The sequence below is a fragment of the Ambystoma mexicanum genome, chromosome 8, assembly GCF_040938575.1.
Source record: "Ambystoma mexicanum isolate Mex_15411 chromosome 8, UKY_AmexF1_1, whole genome shotgun sequence".
Lineage (NCBI taxonomy): Eukaryota > Metazoa > Chordata > Amphibia > Caudata > Ambystomatidae > Ambystoma > Ambystoma mexicanum.
Window position 1 is genome coordinate 775296564 of NC_090929.1, and position 22729 is coordinate 775319292.

At 45.6% G+C, this 22729-nt stretch overlaps 1 protein-coding gene across 1 annotated transcript in view; it reads right to left on the reverse strand.

Annotated features, from left to right (window-relative positions):
- Window positions 1-22729, reverse strand: part of MYPN (myopalladin) — a 1604598-nt gene that overhangs the window by 268976 nt on the left and 1312893 nt on the right. Inside the window, exon 16 of the mRNA XM_069610599.1 lies at window positions 5640-5766. Coding sequence (XP_069466700.1) covers window positions 5640-5766 — 127 coding nt within the window. The remainder of the gene's footprint in view (window positions 1-5639; window positions 5767-22729) is intronic.

Genomic DNA, 22729 nt, shown 5'->3' on the forward strand with positions numbered 1-22729 from the left:
TCAGACACAATAATACAAGCAAACACTGACCAGAGCTTTGGTATCAAAGTATATAATTATTTATTTAAAAACACACTGTTTGAAACACTCCAGCACTCTTGTTGTAAAATATTCTAAACACAGTTACTATTTTAATATATACACACCTTTTTCCTTATCAGATAAGTCACAGTAAAACACCACTTATTTTCATACAGAGGTGAGCGCTTAACTAGATGGCACTCTAATAAGTTTGTGAGAAAGGGAGGGAAAAAGACAGAATATGGAAAGGTACACCACTCTAAGATTTAGGGACACTGTTAGCAAGGCAGAAGAGCAAAAGTCACTGGTGAGCCAAAGTCCAAAGGCTGGGCCCACTCTTAGAGAGAGCAGAGCACAAATGCGCCCAAGATCACACAGTTACACTTAGAAAGTCTTGCAGAGAGTTCAAAAAGAGTTTAGAGAGGCTTAGGAAAGTTTAGCCAGGGTGTCCCAGGCTAACCCAGGTTCGAAAGCCGGGGGCTAAATCTACCCCGTACAGTCGGTAGCAAGGGAAGCCAGGCGGGACACGGTACCTTAAGTGGGAAGGATTCTCCAGCGGTGGCAGTTGTTCCTGGCAGTGGGTGCAAGTCATGTCGTCGTCCAGGGGAAGAGAAGATCTCGACTTGGAGGAAAGATGAAGGTCGTTGCACTACCAGGGAAGAAACCAGCCGCAGAGTTTTCCGGTTAAAGGTGGTACCTTTGTTCGCGGTTGTGGTAAAACGTGGTATCCCGGTTGCCGGGGTGCTTGGCACAGGCAAGGCGGCCACGAGGTACGTCGGGAAGGCGAAAAGACGGTGAAACTGGTTATCCCCACCAGTCAAAGGAAGAAGACTCTCCGGCGGGAGATCACCTCTGTCGTTGGGGAAAAGTGGTGAGATGGTCCAGCAGGGCTCCACCGGTGGTGGCGTCGTGGCAGGTCGGCTCAGCTTCTCCCTCGTCGGATTCTTAGGTCCTGTGGCGACTTCTGAAGTTCCAGTCCCCAAAGCCCTGCTTTTATGCAGAAAACCCCCATTCACTCAAACATGCTAAGTGTTGAGCCGGCCGGCTCACCACTTGGGCCAATCAGGACGGAGTGCGACTTGAGTTGCCTAGGCAACTCAGTCCAGGGTGCCTAAATCCCCCTCCACCCCTCCTAAGTAGCCCAGACAGAGTGGCACCACTTTGGAGGGCTTCTGTGGAGAAGCCCGCCAAAAAGTGGAACAAAGGGCTCGACTTGGGTTGGAGTCACAGAAGAGAACACAAACGCCATTTTAGAATCAAGTTTTGGCAAAAAATACCAACCGGAGGATTAATATTAATTAAATAAACCGGCGGTATGTTCGAGGCTACCGTAAATAATTAAATAAAGATAGTAGCCTAAAACAATGGGAAATCCCATAGGAAAATATTTGCGGTTGAATATAAAAAGTAGTATCCACTGCCACCAGCCAAAACTCGATCAGGGGGGACGGAGACGTGCCCCCTCGACTAACAGACCCCGGGGCAATTGAATTGCCCCAGCCAGTACGTCCACAATATGATGGTTTGTACTGGTTCTGTTCAGAATTTAAGACTAGTAAAGTCAATGGTGACTTTACATGCCCTGTGAGACAGTAGTCAGTCCCAGGGTATGGAGTCTATACTGGGGGGTCACTATGACACCCCTGTGTTACTGCACTGAGGGTGCTGGGTAACACACATCACAAAAACACATGAAGCCCTATGGAGTAAAAGACCCCATAGCCCATTAAACACATCTAGATTCAAAGAAACACACTCAAATCATGTCCAAGAGTGAGGGTAAAAGAGTCTCACTCTTGGCAGGAGAAAGAAATAAACCCCAAAAATCCAGCAAAGCTGCTGGGGGACTCACTAGGTTAGGAAATTCAGCCTAAACAGAGAATTCTTTCCCTAACACTCTCCCCGGCAATCGGTTCCAGCAGCAGCACTGGAAGTACAGCCAGCTCAGAGAGGATTTCAAGACAAATTCGTCTTGGGGTCGATTGGTCCCACCAACCCAAGGGGAGAAGTCGTCCTATGCAGTGCTTCTCAAGTCGAGGCAAATTCGAAGCTTCAGCACTGCAGCAGGGCTTCATCGGGCAAACCAACGGTCCAGGAGTTGCAGCAAGCGTCTCTTCCAAGTTCTTCTTCCGATTCCTTCATCCAGTGGTGGCCTCTGCTTTCCAAGCAAATTACCTCACCTTTTATGCAGGTTTCTCCCATTCATTCGCAGTCTAGCTGTCAATCAATTAGGAGGGTGGCTGTCCTCCAAGGACAGCCAGCTGGCCAATCACCTTTTGGTGCATTCCTGTAACCAAGGAGACTAAGCACAGAGAGTTTCGGGCACCTCCCTCGCTTCCTGCCGTGCCAGACACGCTGGAGCCAGAGGCAGGCTTTATCAGTGAATTCCGCCAAAGACAAAATGAACAAAGTGACCAAACCTGGTTTGGCGCGCAGAGTAAATCTCAAGAAGGACCCTTCCAACAAGAAATGGCGAAAAACGAAGACCGGCGCCATTTTGACAAAATGGGCACCCATGGACGTTTTACTGCAGCTGCAATTGCAGCCCACGGTAGAAACACTGAATTGTAAAAAAAAAAATAAACCACTGCCACCAGCCATTAATTGTAGAAAGTGTAACATAGAAATGTTACATGAGAAACTAGACAAAGGGGGATACTAAGTAACCACTCCAGCACCCTATTGTAAGATAGTGCGTGATTGGTCTAGAAAGTTACACATGTAAGTAAAGTGAATTTCACTTCCCTGCTCTTGGAAACAGACCTTACCAGAAATTCAAAGGATTTCTATGTGACACTGCACTGAAGGTGCCGTGTCTCACAATGTAAAAAGATTATGATGCCTATGGAGTTTGTCAGGATCCAAAACCGAAAGAAACACAGAGTTCAAATCACAGAAAAATACATGAAAGAGTGGGAAAAAGGTCTCACTCCAGGATAAACAAAAAAGTCCTAAAATCCATCAAAAGGGCTGGCGGTCTCTAAGGTAGAAGAGAATTAGCACATTTCTGAGAATTCTCCCTAACACTTGGCATGTAGCGCTCGGAGAGGGAAAACAATCAAAATGCCTACTATGTTGAACAATGGGTCTGTTATTCATAGGCTCACCAAGTTCGATTAATTAGGTATTTGCTTCACAGACAACGTGAGGGGAATGGCCCATGTGCACAGACAAAGCATTAAAATGAAACCGGAGCTGGGGGGGCAAGGCAAGATTTACAAAAATGTTCCAGGGTCAATTGCTGGGTCTCATCAATGAGGTGTACTGTACTCAAACAAAGGATGTGACCAACTACGGGGCAGCACTGTGGGGGATGGAAAATACATCGCCCATTGAAGCCAGAGAGAACCATTTTTTGAAAAAAACTATTGGGACTTCCAAGCTCTGCCACTAATTATGCTGTGCATGTAGAACTTGGCATAACTCACATTGGCGATGATTGGTACAAAGCACCCTTTCTGCACTAACTGGGGATTTGGTCAAATTGAGACCTACCTTGACACATAACATTATTAGATCTATGTTGCAGGGCTCCCATGGCCAAAAAATACCATGGCTGAAAAACATTTTTCTTTGTGTCTCTGAGATGAATTCACCATTGTTACAATGCCTGGGCCAAAGTTTAACAACAGTATAGAGGAATGCGTATAAGAAGGCCTTTTCTTCGCTTACCATAATTAAACGCAAATCTATTGGACTAGCTCTTGAGTCAAATAGGCAAGACATGTCCATCACGAAATGGGATACCATTCAGCCATATCTGACACACAGCAACAAAAAGGGCAGATTGATGGGCACTCACTAGGGTGCGCTTAAATGTATTGATTTTGAGGGATATTATGAAGAAATGACAGGGGCAGGTGCAGACTTTGGCCTGCCTGGGTTGTGGGGGCATGACAGAAGATCTTTTACACTTTGTTTCCTAATATCATAACATGGACAAAACATAACAGACTATTAGTCCACTTTTGAGAGAAGCAAATTTTATTCAGCGTCATCTGGCACTTGTGTTTCTGCTACATGCCGAAACACCCATTGTTGCCTGGGATCTGTCAGACTATTTGATGAAGGCATGGAATGGACGGAAGGGCATTGTGGATGTCTCACAACAAGTTGCTTTATCTAAGAAGCTAATGGGCTTCCTTCCACCCAGATGCAGGACTTTATACCACTGCTCATTCTATTATGTTTTTGCAAATTGTTTGTTATTGGCATGGACTGTGCACTTTTAATTCTGTTTATTGTAAGATGGATCATGCAAGCTATATTTTATTATATGGACTGTTTTTTTTTTCTTTTTCCGAATTTTCACAATGTATTTTGCATATTTGTATGTGAGTACACTGTTTTTGTATTGAACATTTCTTTGGGTTTTTTTGATTTTACCATGCAACCATAACGTCTTTTCAACAAATGTTTTTTCACTGAATTTCATAGGTTGTTCGTAGTGCAACTTAACCATAATGTCCCTTTAATGAAAGAATTTTCACAGAATATCATAGATTTTTACCACTGCAACCTAATTTCCCAGAAACTTCATAATTTCTCTTCACAAAGTTTACACCTAAAAATCATTCTCCCCTGCCCCATACAAGCTACAACGTATGCAGACAGTGTTGCTAGTCAGTGGACGTACATGGGGACAGGTGGCATCAATATTACCCCAAATCACAGGGGGGCACAATATTGTTTCTTTTATTTTAGTAGAAAAATTTGACATAGAGCAACAATGGAAACAATCTATACAACCATGTTTTACGTCCATATAGCCGTATATCTTTGGAAAATTGAAGACTGTTTTTACAATGATAGCACAATATTATGAATTTTACCAAATAATTTAGAAAACTGTACACTGTGTGTAAACAATTCACTTCAACACCTGACATTCACTGAATCACAACATTATTTACAGTGACAACCATATTTTCAAAAGTTCAGTAAGTAAACACTGTTTGCATTTAATTTATCAACATGCGGTATGTAATTGTAACAAGTACGCTTTACATATTATAATAGAAATGGCAAGCACTCTGGAATTGCTAGAGCTTTATTTCCCAACAGAAAACATAACTGAGGAACAATTTACTAATGGTAAATTCTTTCATACATTTTCCAAAACAATACAAATCTGTTATGTATACATACACTATTAAACTCTATCTATTACATATCTATTATACTTTACAATGTAGAACACAAACTAGTCATGAGGAAAAGAAAGAGGAAATCTTTGGAAATAGATTAGATAACATTGAAAGTCAAATGAAGAAATGTGCACACTGAAACCACTGTTTGTGATGTCGACCAGCATGTTACAAAAACCCGCAATACAATAGAAAACTGTTTGCCTTGCAGAAAACCATACCTTATCTATTTTAAAGTCTTAACATGTTCCACGATATGTCCTAATAGTAGTTCATTCATTTGTGCAGAAAAGAAAAATAATATTTTACAGTAGCTTTGCATGTATATAGTTAGCCAATAATGAACATATCTTTTATAAAAAGAAAACATTTTCTATTCTCTGTTTAACATTGTGATCTTTCTTTCAATGTGAAAATATATAACAACCTTTAAAAGATATGAAAACAAGATTATCACAAGTCGTACAGTACCTTACAATCCAGTCTACAAAGTTGTCCCTCATGAGCCACCAGATCTCCTGGAGCCTGGAGAAAATATGGCCGAAAAAAGCGATCTTGCACTTGCTCACCTTGTTGTTTCTGTAGCTGGGATCTTACTCTGCAAGTATTATAAATGCATTTCGTTCAGAACATTATCAAATATACATTTCTGTCAAATAGCATGTTATGGGATACAAACAGTAATACATTGACATGCGTATCAACGTGTGTAGGTTAATCTAGAGTGAGCAGAATTTTCTTCAATCTTGGCTAGTGAATAAGAAACAAATATTTTAGTGGAGTATACAAGTCGCGTAAGTAGGATGATCAATATACTTCATGTTAACTTACATAATCACTGGCATTTTTTCTAAGACAACCTATGAACGAATTGAATAAATGAAATGAATCAGAATTCTGGAAAACGATTTTATAAACCAGAAACATGTGAAGAGAGTTTAAAAGAAAATTATGTGGAAAGACCAAAAACGACGACAGTAGCAGAGCCAATGACAATGTTTAATTTCCTTGTATGTTAGTGATAATGCTTCTTAGTGAGCAAGATAGAATTTCCGACAGTTAAAATTATGTGGATTTTTTAGTTTTTTTAAATGGGGTGGGTGGCACTAAAAGTGTCACTGCAGAAGCTTAAGCACATGCTGCACATTCTTAAATCAAGATGAATAACCCCATTGGAGGTCCCCATAGCCAGAATTTACCAATCTTTTCGCCAAGTCTGGAAAATATTTAGTATACTCTTGTGCCAACTTAATTTTCTCCCTCATCCTCTATACCACCCTTTTCATTGCTCTGAGTGGGAATCACAAAAACCAAACCAATAAGAATGAATACTGAACTGAACTTGTGCTGTCTATTTCTTATGCATCAACATATTCATAGAACTGAAGAACAAATGAGTGCATACGGCTGCAAATCCACAGGTGACTATCAGGAACATGCTGAGAGTAAAGGAGGAATCCTAATGTACATAACACGTTTGGCGGCAAACATCTGAAGAAAATGAGGAAACGGGGATGAAAACTGATTGTGAGAAAGTCAGCTGAAAAAGATAAGAACCACCAGCAGCTCATGTAGCACTGAATTAAAGTACAAAGTTACAAAGAACGAGTTGCCAGGCAAGGCACCACAAAGGTTCTCTTGCAACTGTGTTCTTCATTAAATTCCTATTTTGAAGTAGTATGTCCATGAATGGTTCTGCAGGACCCCAGGAGTCCCTAGCACCGCTAGCACCACAACTTGTCTCCATCTTCCTTCTTCAAACCTTGTCACCACCACCCTCTGGAACCTCCCCACCTGCCAAGTTCTACGACTGCAGACGGGTTATGACATCAAGTTTTAAGTCAACTTGAGCCTGAGGGGGGACTGTATCTCTCAAATTGCAGACAATCTTGATGTCTGTTGCCTGTCCGAGTTTTTTGTTGGGAAAACCGAGCGCCATAACAGAAACTTCTGAAGCAGGAGAGTCAGAAAAGTGTTACCTGGTGGCTAGCGCGCGAGCGATGCGGACGTGAGCTGAGTGAGCTCCCGTAAGCGCCGACACAATCCTGTACCTTTATCCTGATTCCTGGGGACATCGAGCGACATCAACGCCACGATTGTGCCCGTGAAGCTGGGGGCTACGACCGGCGGAAATCCGGGCTGTGGTCTGCCCGTTTGGAGGGCCATAATCTGCAATTTACTGAAGGCCGGGGGCCCCGAACTGCGAAACCAAGATGGCCGCCGGAGCTTGAGGGCAGACCACCTCCTGTCTGATTGGGGCTTGAAGCGGCCTGGTGTGGTGCGGCACACGCAGTGGACACTGACTTTTCTTACAACCGGAGGTCGCCCGGACAAACGGCTCCTGCTCTTGGGCTGTTTCGACCCAGCCCCGAGTGGTGGAGGACGGCAGCGGCCTGGCCCGACAGAGCTAGAGGTAGGTGGGATTAACTCTCCCCCCCCCCCTGCTCCATACAGACGGTGGATTCGTGGAACCTGCGTGTTGGAAGGTGTTTGGAGGACCCCGAGGCCTTCCACCTGGCCTGTTGCGGGGCTGCGACACGGTACACCGGAGTAGATCCATAAGGGCGTAATTAGCACTGTTCGACCTGCCGTGCCGGACGCCCCACGCCTCCCCGGAACTATGGGGAAAGAAAGGCAGAAGAAACCCTCCACACAGAGCAGCATGGACCAATTTGCCGTCGCCACCACCCCGGCCCCGGCGGCCCCAGCAACGCGACCGAACTCCCCCAATGGGGAGGGCCCTCTTTCTCTCCATGATGTAATGGCGGCCATTGCTAATTCCCGATCCTCCATGGAGACCAAAATAGATAGCATGGCGGCAGACGTCTCCTTCCTACGCCACGATCTACAGAAACTAACCTCCAGAACGGGAGAGGCGGAACAACGTATTTCTGAAGTGGAAGACAATATAGGCGGGATTAACCGCCAACTGTCCCAGGCCTTAAACCGCCTTAAGACCCTTGAATCAAGAGTGGAGGATGGAGAGGGGCGATCCCGTCGCAATAATGTCCGTATCCTGGGTCTGCCAGAAGGGGAGGAGGGACAGTGTATGGAGCTGTTCTTGGAGCAGTGGCTTGTAGACATCTTCGAGGCCACATCCTTTTCAAAGTTCTTCTCAGTGGAGAGGGCTCACAGAATGCCGGCGGGTAGACCACCCCCGGGTGCCCCGCCACGTACTATCATCGCCCGCTTACTCAACTACCGAGATAGGGATGCCCTCCTGCAACTGTCGCGGGCACAAGGCTCGATTACCCATAACGGCTCCCGAATCGCCTTTTTCCCGGACTACACCCGAGAAGTGCAGCGGGCACGACAATCGTTTGAGCCACTCAAGAGACAGCTGGCCCAACTAAATGTGAAATATGGCCTGCTCTTCCCGGCCCAACTGAAGATATATCATGGTGGAACCACGGTTCATTTCAGCGACCCGCAGGAGGCATGGAAATGGGCGGAGGCCCATATAGAAGGTGATTGGACTGCGAGACCGAGGAGGCCGAGAGGAAGACCGAGGCCCAGGCACGCCTCCCCGAGAGGAAACCCGGAGAGGAATGAACAGGGGGTCCTGGACCCCGATGCAGATCAGCGAGGACATTGACCGGACTGTCGCCCCTCTGGCCTAGTAATGGCGCTTTGAAGTATTCTTTCTTTGTTTGTATTCTTAAGCCGGACGCATGAGTAGTCCACCATGGAAGATGTTGACACTGGCGCATGGGAGGGGACTCTGGAGGAGCCTCTGAAAACCCCCCCCCCCTAGCCGAACTTCCTCCTTTCCTTCTCCTTCTCCTTCTCCCTTTTCCCCCCCCCTCTTTCTTGTTTATCTAGACCCGGCTCTAGGGTCTGGGTTTTTGAGCTGCTACCTTAAAGTTGAAGGTCCAGCTATGTTTGGGCGACAGGTACTTCGTGTTGGGGTGGAGTATAGGGTGGGGGTAAGTTGGGAATGTTTGGAAGTTTGTTTGTTACTTCAAGACTGTCATATGTTTATAACGGACACGAACCACTGTCTTTGGTCGAAGTTACCACTTCACCATCTCTCACTGATTGCTACAATCGTACAGACCCCCATCATGTGTGATAGATATCCTGTGCACAGACTCACGGGACACCCATGCGCCACACCAAATCCCTGAAGTTCCTCACCTGGAACGTGAATGGGATGGGGTCCGGGATTAAACGGCGCCTGCTTAGGCAATTTCTAAATAGACACTCCCCTGATGTGGCCCTTTTGACAGAAACCCACCTGGCCGGATCACACTGTGCCTTTTTTCAGAGGACTAATTACCACCTTGCCCTTCAGGCGGGGTACACAATGGGCTCCAGGGGCACCCTCATCCTGATACACAAGCGCATTCCATTTACTCAGCAATTGGTTGAGCGCGACCCAAGGGGTCGATACGTGTTCGTCATGGGGACCATCTGGGGTCAGACGATGGCCATTGCCGCAATTTATTCCCCACCCGGGTTGGGACAGGAATTACTGGACGATCTTACTACCCTTATAGGGAAACACCATCCTGATACGTTCATTCTGGGGGGTGATTTTAATGATACCATGAATGATAACTTTGACCGTTCCCATCTCCGAAATCGCAACCCTGACACCTCGACTAGATTGGCCAGTTTTGCATCGGCCCTTGGGCTCCGAGATGTATGGAGAGAGTTACACCCGACTGATAGGGAGTACTCCTTCCATTCCGGCGCTCACGGCTCCATGTCCAGACTGGACTACTTCTTCTTGCCACATACCGACCTCCATAGGGCAATGTCCGCAGATTTACTCCCCCGGGGCATTTCGGACCACTCCCCCCTCTTAGTTGAATTGCGTATGCAGGGTCCCCTTCCCCCTAGAACGTGGAGACTTAACAATTATTATCTGGGGTCCCCGGAACTGATAGATCGCCTCGAGGAAGTTTCTGGTGAATATTTCGAAATTAACGAGAAGTCGGTGGACAGCCCCGTGATATTATGGGAGGCCTATAAAACAGTGCTAAGGGGTGAAATCCTTTCTTGGACGACACATAAAAGAAACATCCGGTTCCGGGAAATATTAAAGGCCGAAGAGGAAGTGAGAGACAGGGAGATTGAGCATATATCCGATCCTACGCCTGAGACCCACCGATCCCTCCAGCGCGCCCAGGAGTGCCTCCGTAACAGAACGATGGATGACGCCAAGCAGGCCCATTGGCAGGCTAGGGCGAGGGTGTATGAACTTGGGGATAAGTCGGGTAAACTGCTCGCTTGGTTGCAGAGGAGAGACGAGGGGCAGCGCCATGTCCGGGAAATTGTCACGGCACAGGGCGACATCCAACATTCGCACTCTGGGATTGCCGAGGCCTTCACAGAGTTTTACGCAGATTTGTATCAGGCTCCGACCTCACCGCTAAACCCCTGCCTCCTAGATGAGGTGACGCTGCCGATCCTTTCGGGGCAACAGAGGGACCAGCTGGACTCTGCTTTATCAGAGGCTGAGATTGCAGAGGCACTGTCTCAGCTCCAGTCGGGAAAGGCACCGGGCCCGAACGGATTCCCAGTTGAAACTTGGCAGAAGCTAGGAGTAGACAAAATGGCCGGTCCTCTACATAGGATGTTTCTTGCTGCCCGGGAACAGGGTACCCTCCCACCAGATCTTTGCAAGGCCACCATTGTGGTCATTCCCAAGCCTGGCAAACCTCCACATGATTGTGCTTCTTATAGACCTATATCGCTGATTAACGGGGAAGCTAAGGTCCTTGCTAAGCTATTAGCGAATCGGTTGCAGTTAGTCACATCCTCCTTGATCCATCCGGATCAGTGTGGTTTTATGCCTGCCAAATCGACTCGGATGAATCTGCGCCGCCTCCATTTAGCATTGGAGAGATCCCCGATTATAAACGAACCCTTGGCCTTGTTGGCAATCGATTTTGAAAAGGCGTTCGATTCCATTCGATGGGACTACCTTTGGGAAATAATGCGCCGCATGGGGTTCGGAGAGGCCTATTTAGGCTGGGTGCAGCTACTTTATGTTAACATCAAGGCGGAAGTGAGAGTGAATGGCTGGTCCTCTGGGTCCTTCCCCCTGGGCCGTGGTACGCGACAGGGATGCCCTTTGTCCCCTCTTTTGTTCGCCCTTGCTATCGAGCCATTAGCTCTTTGGCTTCGCCAAAACACCGCCTGGAGAGGATTCAGATGGCCGGAGGGACACGAGGATCGTACATCCCTGTATGCGGATGACCTCCTGGTGTACCTGGGTGACCCACTAACATCCTCTGCCATTGTAACGCAAATGTTAGTCCGCTTTGGGGAACTCAGCGGACTCAGAATCAACTGGGGGAAATCAGTCCTCTTTCCGGTGAAGGGTGGGGAACAGGCAATCCCCCAGGACTGCCCGTACCGGGTGGAACGACAGGGGTTTCGTTACCTGGGAATATGGATATCCGGGGATTTAACAAGCTATATAAGGAACAATCTCCGACCAATCACAGACCGCTTTATTGTTGATGTCCGGCACTGGAAACTCCTCCCCCTGACACTTATGGGAAGAGCGGCACTTTTTAAAATGATGACCCTTCCTAGATTCCTCTATGTCCTTCAAAATGCCCCACTTAAAGTCCCCGACTTGGAGTTCCACCAGGTGGAGACACTTCTCAGAGACCTCATATGGGGGGGAGGCCAGTCACGAATTGCGTTAACTACACTTCAAAGATCTATTTGGGAGGGAGGAATAGGAGTTCCCCGCCTTCAAACGTATTACTGGGCATCACAACTGGTGGTGGTTAATGACCTTCTCCACGGGGACCGAGACCTGCCCCATATACGGGCTGAGATAGCCACTATGCGCAACACTGACCCGCTGCTTCTCCTCTATCAGCCCCTTTCGAGAACCTCTCCGCCCACAACCACTACGCATATGATCACAGTGTGGAGACAGGCACACCGATTCATTGGGTGGGAAAATAAAGCTACTAGAGCACAACCCCTCTGGCGGAACAACAACCTAGCTGAGACCCAGAAGTTGGAGCCGTGGCCTAGGTGGGTGAATGCGGGGATTGCCAGGATTGGGGACATGCTTACACAGGGGTGTTTGGCCTCATTTGATGACCTACAATTGCGATTCCAGATTCCGAATACGGAACATTACCACTACATTCGCCTCGCCCATGCTTTGAGACCCTACCTGACAGCAGATACGCAGTTACCGGACTATACCCCCATAGAGCGTAACATCCTTCCGGCGCATATCCCTACCAAATGCACTTCCATCCTTTACAATGCTATATCCTCCTTTGCTACCCCCGAATTGAATGAACTAAAGGCAAAATGGGAAGTAGATGTGGGGGTGATAGATCCTGAGGATTGGATACAAGTCCTTATGCATCCCCGGGAAATCGCCATTTCCTCTAGGCTTCGATTAGTGCAGTTGAAAATACTACACCGGGTTTATTACCCTAGGACACGTCTATATGGCTGGAAACGGGCTTCTGACCCAAACTGTTTGCGGTGTGGGGATGGGGAGGGGACCTTTATTCACATTTTGTGGCTGTGTCCCCAGATACAAACTTTTTGGAACGCATGCTGTAGGGAACTCTCCCGAGTTCTGACTCGCACCATACCACTGGACCCAAGGGCTTTGCTTCTGGGCGTGCCCGATGAGATAGAAGCTAATAAGTGGGAAAGATTGCTCCTACACACGGCGATGGGGCTGGTTAAGCGCAATATCGCGCAGAAATGGGGTGCCCCTGACTCCCCAACGCTGGAACAATGGAAATTGGATATGGACATATGCGCTATGATGGAGCGTAGGATTTACTCGGCGCGAGGCTGTCCCAACAAAGCGTCGAAAATATGGGACAGGTGGGAGGAAGGTGTGGCCTGAGTGTCCCATGTACAGGCGGGGGAATGTGCACTGGGGGTTTTGTTTTGTGCTTGTACCATACTATACATTATTGCATGTGATGAGATGATCGCTCAACTGTTGATGCTCAGGGTACCTTTTCTGATTGTGAACGACTATGACAGTCTGAAGTTGTTTTTGTTTGCTTGTTGCTTTGTTATTATGACCATTGTACTATGTTAATAACAATAAAATACTTTATAAAAAAAAAAAAGAAAAGTGTTACCTGCCAGTGATGGCATGGCTATTAAGTTACCACCATGCCATTATTGTTGGGGATGTGCCGTCAATGCTACTAAAAAGATGCTTCAGGAGACTCACACTTCTACTAATTCAAGCACTCTTCTGTCCAGGAAGTCTGGAACGCTTTACGCCCTACCGTTACTAATGTACATCAACTCCTTCTACAGAAGGCCTATGCCATGGCTTCTCTTCAAATGGATAAAACAGACACATGAAAATGTGTGATGTTTACTTCTGGATTTAATCAGCAGCCACGGGCCATCCTGGGCATGGCCAGTCTGTGCCTTTGCCAAGGGCACTGAGCTCATTGAGACTCCCTCCCGCTATAACAAATATACCAACTAATACAGAACTCTTCTACAAAGATTTGCGCTTCTTTCTAGAATGTGGCTCTTTTTGTGTGTCTATCACGGACAAAGCCGTGCTATCCCTTCGCAAATCCCTGTGAGTAGCAGAGATCCCCAACCTCAGCACCTCCCTCAAGGCTTGAAATTAAAATTGGATAAGCAGGGGTTAAAAGCAGCTCCAACATTAACCAGTTACCAGAAGCTACTACTGGGGTACATGAGGTAGTACATAGCGTTCCACAAACCAAACTTCCACATAAAATGGAAACATATCATTGTGTCCATTATGTATGTCTTCTTATGCTTTAAATGTTGTTTAAATGTATTCTAATATTAATTTATAGAACGTCCCAAACGCACAAAGCTACATTTACATAGGTTAGGTGTGGTAGTTGTGAATCAGTTGGCCTGGGGAGCCAAAAAGAACTCCTGGTAGCTGTTGCTGTCTAGCTAACCATGCTTTTAGAGGCTACAAGCAGAAGCTAATTAGTTCCCATCTTCCCTCAATTTCAAACTCTGTCCCCATTGGGTATGCAAATACTTCAGTACTTGACACTCTCTTTTATTGCAAACCATTTAAATCAGCTACCTGTAAGTAATAGTTCGTTTAGGTAACCAATTGTTTTCCAGAAGACCTAACTTTTTATCGTTTTGGAGATCAGAACTGCAATAGGAGTATTCGGATTCCAAAAGCATACACAACTCACCCTTTGTATGCCCAAATCTCATGTATGCATATTTGCTTATTTGACACCAAAAGTCATTTACTTTTTTGTCGAATGTTTTCTGACATCACATATGAGGCATGCCTTTGTCAAATAATGCAAAACAATTGGGTTACATTTTCACACATTGGGCCTCATCACGAGTGTGGCGGAATCTCGGCAGAATTCTCACTGAGCAGAATTAGCATTACAACTGGGGCTTGCAGCGGTGTTAGCGCTGGATCACAACGTGGCGAGAATGCGCACCCCATTCTGGCGGTAATGCTAATACTGCTCCGGCAAAAACTGTGCTGAAACAAGGCACTAGGCCAGTGTTAATAGTGCTACCGCTGGCGACGCCAGCGTTACTAGCGCCAGAGGAAATAGTATCATCCCCATAACGGCCAGCAACCATCTTTGAAAATTCAATCCAACCAGAAAGACTCACTTCCTGCAGCTAGCTGGACCCAAAAGACATAGCAAAAATGTCTCAGGAGAGGACCTGAGGCAAGGTGCCCAAAAACCACCTGTGAAAGCCTAAATTCAGTGAGGGAGAACTGGTAGTCCTCACTGATGAGGTAGTGGCCCACTGCAATGACCTCTATGGCAGCAGGCAAAGGAAGACTAACCGGCCAATGCAACACTGCAATCTGGCATGCTATCAGCCAGAAGGTGAATGTGGTGTGCAGCGTCCCCCGTGATGCCGAGGACTGCCATAAGAGGTGGAACGACCAGGGTGCAGGGACTCCTGTCCCCACACTGCCAGGAGTCCTTGGCACCTAAACGTGGAAGGAAAAATACAGCACCTTCCTTGATATGGAGGGCATTGAGTGAGTTGGAGGAGCGGTGGTGTGTGCCAGCAGCCAGGAGGTAAGTCAAACCCCTCACCCCACAGCAAATGGCCATGCATTCACTATGTCAGCCTGGATTGTGTTGAGCAGCTCAGTTATGGTCTCCCTGTTGAGGCTGAACAGGGTGACCCACTGCCGATCAGTGAGGGTCCAGAGTGAGGGCCTGACTCTGGGGATTAGTGCTTGCCTTGCTTGACCTCTCCTCCTCCTCCTCCTCCCGTGTACACCCTGTGCCCTGGGCTGGTTGTCCTACCTCTGTAGTTTAGCGGGGCAGCATGGGCAGCTGCATGTCCAATCTCACAATGGATAGTGGCAGCATGATGGTTGTAAATGAGTTTGTGGTGGGTGTGTGTTTTATGCAGCCTTCTGGGGTGCATTGGGATAATCTGTGGCTTAATTTCTGCCATCTGTGTTCATTTACTTCAACCTGGATACTGGCGCTGATTGCGCAATGTTTTCGGCACTATTAGCGCCATCTTTCTGGCACTAATACTGTCGTTCTGAGACTTGTTATGTGGCTGTGATTGCTCTACATGGTATCAGCGCAGATTCGCCATCTGTGATAGCGCCGGCAGTAATTGCACCAGCGGTAATTGCACTGGATATTTTGCAGTCAGCGTTATTTGCACAGGCTTGTGATCTGGCAGAGCAATATTTGTAGCACTAATTCCATTAAGGCTGCTTTTAGGGCTTAACGCCCAACTTGTGATGAGGCCCAATATTATCTTTTGTTGTCAGTCTAAATCATGAAGGTATATTTACAAACCCTCAGGCTGTTTTTTTGCCCCACGCTTGCATTCAGGTATGTGTAGTGTGAGGGGGAAGAACACTACAATCATACACTTTTGGGTTAACATATTTTCTCTGAGGATTGATATATTTGTCCGAGTGGGTAATGATGATTTGTGCATTTTTCAAGTGATCTCTCTAAAATAGAGGAGTGGAAGTGGCTGGCCTGGAGATTGCAGAGGATGTTTTCCCTGGCCCGGCCCCTGGCACTGACACAGAGCTGTTTTGGTTAACATCTGAAGAACTCCAAAATACCTTGTTCTGGGTGCCTCAGGAACTTCCCAGTAGAAAGGCTCTGCTCCAATCATACAATAAGGCAATCCTGAAGAGAGCCACTGTACTCTGTCTGCCCCAAGTGCATTAACGGCCATTGCAACCTTGGAGCATACGGTCACAAGTCTATATAGCTCACCTTATGTTTTAAATATAAAAATATTCCGATGAAAATCCAGGTGAGTTGGTTCCTCCATGAGCTTTTCACTCCACGTTATATATCATATATGGTTGCAAGCAAGCCCTGCAGTTGTTAATTACCTTTCATTTCCCCTACTGTGTGTTGGAACGCAGTCATGTTTATCCCGAAGCCTGCCTTTTGATCCAAAGGTGTTCACCTTTGCCAATGCAGCTGTAGACACGGCTTAAAATTACACAACCTACCTTGTCATCTATCACGCCTACACTTGCGTATTGCAACTATTCGGCACCTGCTTTATTACCATACAGTGCTGCCTCTGTCCCAAACCGTGCCAATAATCCTCATGGTGTAGTCACTATTGTGTACCTCACCCTCGTGGAGTTGGAACCTCCATGTACAGTCTGCTCTTGCCCATACAATGTTCCCAGTATACCTACATCTAAAATGCCTAATGCATCTACCACTAAAAAACTGCACCTTGAACTATATACTACTCATAGTCCCACTACTACTTGCACTCTCCGGGCCAGGTACAAGGCTAACTTCTGAGTCAATCTTAGCAAAGCATCAGCCACGCCCTAACATGTTTCCAACTAAAGCCACACTGTTCCTACCCACTCTGTACCTTAACAGACTTGTTGCAACACTTAGACCGACCACTTCCTACCCAAATTATTCCAAAATACACAAAGGACTAATAAGGCCACGCCGCCTAATCCCACTATCATTAAAAATGCCATAAGCCCTACCACAGGACTCTTGACCACATGTCCTAGATCCAACGTTAGAAACCTTAGACTCAGCGAGAGAATACCTTCGCTCCCTCAACCCACTAACATCCACGATAACAAGCATGGCCCAAAAAACACAAGCAACCCCCTCAAGCGACACCCATCTACTAAGCCATCCCAAAACAACCATCCTGAGAATCAGAAACAACTCAAAGCCTGTAATAGCCCACCTAACAATCCCAAACAATCTATTAAAGGAGCCTTAATAAACGCCAGATCTCTAGTAGCACATGCCACTGAGTTAGCAGATATCATCCTGTCCAACAACTTGGATTTCCTAGCAGTTGCAGTATCCTGTCTGCACGCCGCAGGGGCCCCCTCTTCTACTAGCAGTCCCAGACAAGTATTCCATCATCAGAGCTGATAGACCTAATTCCAGAGGAGGAGGCATCACCATCATATTCAGAACCACACTTGACATGAGACTAGCCTCCCCATCGCCCATCTCCTCATGCAAACTTCTCTCAGCTAAACTTCAAATGTCACATAAAAGCACCACCACAATACACCTCATCTACAGACCACCTGGGCCCATAGGCTACTGCGAGGACGACTTACCAACATTACTTGCTGACACCATCAAAACCACCTCGCAAACCTTAATCCTAGGTGATTTCAATTTAGGTTATAACGGCCCCAACAACCCTTCAGCTATCTCTCTAGCTAATGCACTAACTGAACATGGATTTACTCAAAAAAATCACCCAACCTACCCACGAAAAAGGACGGATCCTTAACTGGGTAGCAGATATAAATTGCAACATCACAGTGAATTAAGTCCTACCTCAACTATGGAATGACCACTAGCTTCTCACCTTTGAACTTAGCATCAATAAACCACCAAACAAATTTGGCCCTATAGCACCACTGTGCCCTACCAGAAATAAACGCAACATTATTGCTGAGGCAATTACGCAATTGGTAATCCCCACTCTAAGCGCACTACCTATCACAAACAACCCTAAGACTGGTAGATGCCTATAATGCATCCATGGCTAAAGTGATAGACTTAGTAGCACCTCTTAAAATGTGTAAAGGGAAACAAAGAGTTCACATGAACTCCTGGTTCATCCCCGAACTAAAATCGCTTCGCTTAAAAAAAAGAAAACTTTAATCACTCTGGAAACATACTCCTTCAGCAGAGAACAAAACTAATTTAGCCATTATCACTGCTAAATATAAAGAGGAGATCATCCGCACCAAGCGGGATACATTCAATAATAGAATTAGCCAAGCAGGATCTAGTTCTAAAGAACTCTTCATCATTCTGAGAGAAATGGAGACACCCATCCAACCTATTGACTCTTGCCTAAAAGACAAACTTTGGTGCACGAACATTCAAAATGCTCTCATCAACAAAATTACCAGCCTTCAGACCAAAATAGCAGACAAACAGCAATTCTTAAATATTCAGCCTCATCCAAACAGACCCCAGCTATCACTACCCAACAGCCCTCAGATTTTATATTCACTAATGTATCGGTACCTGAGATTCAAAAAATCATGGCCTCAATTAAGCCTTCCAATTGCCAGGGTGACAGCTGCTCCGCACATATTATTAAAGATGCTGCCAGAGGCCTGGCCCCATTTATTACCAAACTAATCAACACATCATTCTCAAGTGGTACAGATCCCAGTAACCTGAAGGGATCATCGATACTCCCTTTACTTAAAAAACAGACGCTAGATCGCATGATCTCCACTAACTATAGGCCCATCACCACAGTCCCTTTCCTGTTAAAAATCTTGGCGTTTTGGGTGTTGGGGCGAGCTTGTTTGTGTGGCTCGGAGCTCTGTGAGGCTTCGCCATTGCTCCAGTCTCTATCTCTTTCTTTCGTACCTGCCTGCAGCGATTTGCTTCTGGAGGCCTGTCCCTCAGTCCCTCATTGTTTCTTCTTCTCTGCTCTGCGGCCTTCCCGCACAGTGTTTTTACAAAAGACAGAAGATGGGCAAGTAATTTTTTGAAGCATGGTATGGATACAGAGTGGTCTGCACAGAAATACTTTGCATTTTGGCACAAGGTGGGGTGGGGGCAGGAATTGGGGGTCTCCCTGCAGTCTCCGTCCACCTCACGGGTAAGACTGGATATGAATTTCTCACTGGTAGACCTCCCATGCCCAGCTGAGAGGGGTTTGTGGCCCCTTTTGACAATGCCAGAAGATATTTATCTGTGTGTCCTCAGGCCAGGTGTTTTGGTTAACCAATCTGATGAAATGGGAGATGTAGGAGAGCAGATCTTGATTTCCTTGTCTAATATCTAATAACTCATTTTGGACAGCTTAAACTGTGTAGACGGCATAGATCAGAAAACCATGGAAAGAAGGGGAGAATGACGAAGATTAGAATATCCTCAAACTATGACCCCCAGATGGGAGAAAGAAACCTCTTCCATAGACCAATAACTCATGCAGTTAGGGAGCACTATGGGATACATAACACTACAATAACGATAGAGGCAGAGACATCTGAACATTTCCTTCTTTTGTGATGACTCTAGAAACCCTGTACAGGAATATCCACTGTGTTTTCCCCAGCCTCAGGGAAACCCTACAGCTAGCCCATCTTCTGATTCCCCCCACAAACTGTGTTCAACCATGCCTAGTCAATAATCTAATTTATATATCATGGTGGATTTGTATGTTGATTCTCATAAATGGGATGGGGTTCTAACCCGTATAGAGAGCGGAGCTACCGGGAATTATTTTGATATCTCTTTTGCTCACAAACAGGAGTTCCCATTGATACCCAGACCTAAAATGGAGCCTATATTATCTGTGGACGTTTCCCCTCTTATTTCAGGCCCCATATCGCTACAAACCAAAGGGATAATTATGGTATGCGCCCAATTTCATAAAGAAACCCTAGATTTTGACGCTATAGCAGCAACTCACTTTCAAATTATTCATGGTACTCCATGGTTAAAATTTCATAACCTGCGAAATTAAAAACATACCTTTCAGGGGTTCCAATGTCCAAGCTCCTGCTCTCAATCCCCCTTCCCTAAATCAATCTTCTCCACATCCAGAATTATCCCTGTGGATCTTTTCCCAACCCCACAACATGATTTGGTCATTTTAAATCAGTTACCCCCAGAATATCTTGACTTTGCAGATGTTGGCGACCCAGAGAGAGCTGATAAACGCCCCCCTCACTGTGAATATGGCTGCTCCATCAAACTAGTTCCTAACACCAGGATACTGTATGGGAGAATCTATGCCCTATCTGAAAGAGAGACAGTAATCGTTATAGAATACATCGATGCAAACCTTCATCCCTAAAAAGTAGGAGGATGAACTCAGGCCATATGCGGACTATCGACAGTTAAGCACGATAACCATAAAAAAAAACAATATCCCCTTCCCCTCATCCAAGTCTTGCTACATCAAGCCAGACACAGCCACATTTGCACTAAGTTGGATTTAAAGGGTGCCTAACATTTGATACATTTGGTAGAAGGTGAGGAATGGAAGAACGCCTGCAGGACTAGATTTGGGCCCTTTGAATACCTTTTTATGCCCTTCGGTTTGTGCAATGCCCCTGCTGTCTTTCAGCATTTCATCAATGATATGTATAGGGGCATACTAGATGTCTACATTGTCATATACTTGGATAACATCCTAATCTCCTCTTCGTCATATGATCTTCACATAACCCACATAAGGGAAGTCCTACAATGTCTGTACAACCATTGTCTCTAAGCCAAACCCTCTAAAAGTTTTTCACCAAACCAGGATAACTTCTTTGGGATATTTTCTAACTTCAGACAGCATCGAGGTGGACCTCGGGAACATGTCATATGTGCTAGAATGGCCTGTTACTCATTCTGTCAAGGAATTACAATGTTTTTCTGTTTTTTTTCTCCAGCTTTTATAAGAGATTTATTCCTAACTATTTGCTACTTAAAAAAGGGGTTTGTTATGAGTGGACTACTGAGACTGACAGGGCCTTTCAGACCTTGAAGAGTATATTTATCACAGCCCCGGTTATCCAACTACTAGATCCAGTCCTTCCATATGCAGCGGAAAAGGACGCCTCCGTCTATGCTTTGGGAGCAGTCCTTTTGCAAAAAGAACCTTTTATTAAGGAGAGTCATCCTTTGTCATACTATTCAGGTGCCTTCACTTTCAACCCTTTCTAAAAAGAATTATAGTATATTTGAGAAGGAAGTATTGGCTATCATTTTATCAAATTGGAGACACCTGCTGGAAGGAGCGTGATATACGTTGACTGCCTTTACTGATTATCGTAACTTGGGCTTCCTGAAAACAGCTAGATCCATGAATCAACATCAGAACAAGTGGATACATTTATTTGCTAGATTCAACTTTATCGTTATCTTTAAACCCGGTTTTCAGAATACTAAGGCAGATGCTCTTTTCAGGGCTTACCATGATGAAAAAGAGGAAGTGGAAGGCATACCATTTGTGTCCCCTGATAAGATCACTGGTGCCCTCTGTCCCATGTTTTTTCCTATGCAGAAAACCTGAAGAGATACTACATGGCAGCCTGTAAAGAGGAATTTCTCAAGAGGGACATTAACAACACTGAAGAACAAGGCCTCCTTTTCATAAGAAAAAATTATGGCTGCCCACAAAGGAAAGTCAGGAAACCCTTATTTCATGGTGTCGCAATTTATCCGGCTCTGGCCATTTTGGTATGAAAAAAAAACCTAGAAAAGGTTCAATGCTACAAGTGGCGGGAGACGATGAAGAATGATACCACCATCAAAGGATGTGGAGCATGTACCCGTGGCAAATCCTTAAGACAACAACCTATGGGATAATTACAACCACTCCTTATTCCTTCAGGTCCCTAGCAAACCGGTTCACTGGATTTAATCACAGACCTTCCACAAGACAACAAACATACGGCTATATTAAACAGTCAATTCTTTCACAAAAATGGCCCGTTGCATAGACATTAAGGATGTGCCGCTGCTCCTGTTTTGGCTTATTGCTTTATCCACCACATTTTCCGTTTTTATCACAGTCTCCCTAGAACGTTAATTATGGATCACGGAACGTAATTCGTTTGTGCATTTTAGTAAGGAATCTGCAAAAGTCTGGATATCAAACATCATTATTTCACTGCATATCATCCCCAGACTGATGGTCAGAGCAATAGAGCTAGCCAAACAATTGGCCAATACTTTTGTTGTCATATCATGGAAAATTAGGAAGGATGGACTTGATTATTACCTTTGTCTGAGTTCGCTTACAACGATCCATATCACTCATCCCTGCGTAATACCCCTTTTCACGTCTCGTATGTCTATCACCCTGTTTTAATTCCAGTGACAGGCACGATGGACACTAAGATGCCTTCTACCAAAGACCAGATCGAAAGAACCATCACAGGACTACAAGTTACTAAAATACATCTACAAATTCATGCTCATCATCATGCAGACAAAGAAAGATGTCCTGCTCCGCTGTATAAGATGAACAACTCAGTTTGGTTGTCTACTGTTCATATCAAACTTACTTCGATACTTCGATACATTGGATTTTTCTATTTCTCATGTAATAAATCCAGTTGCCATGGAATTAAGATT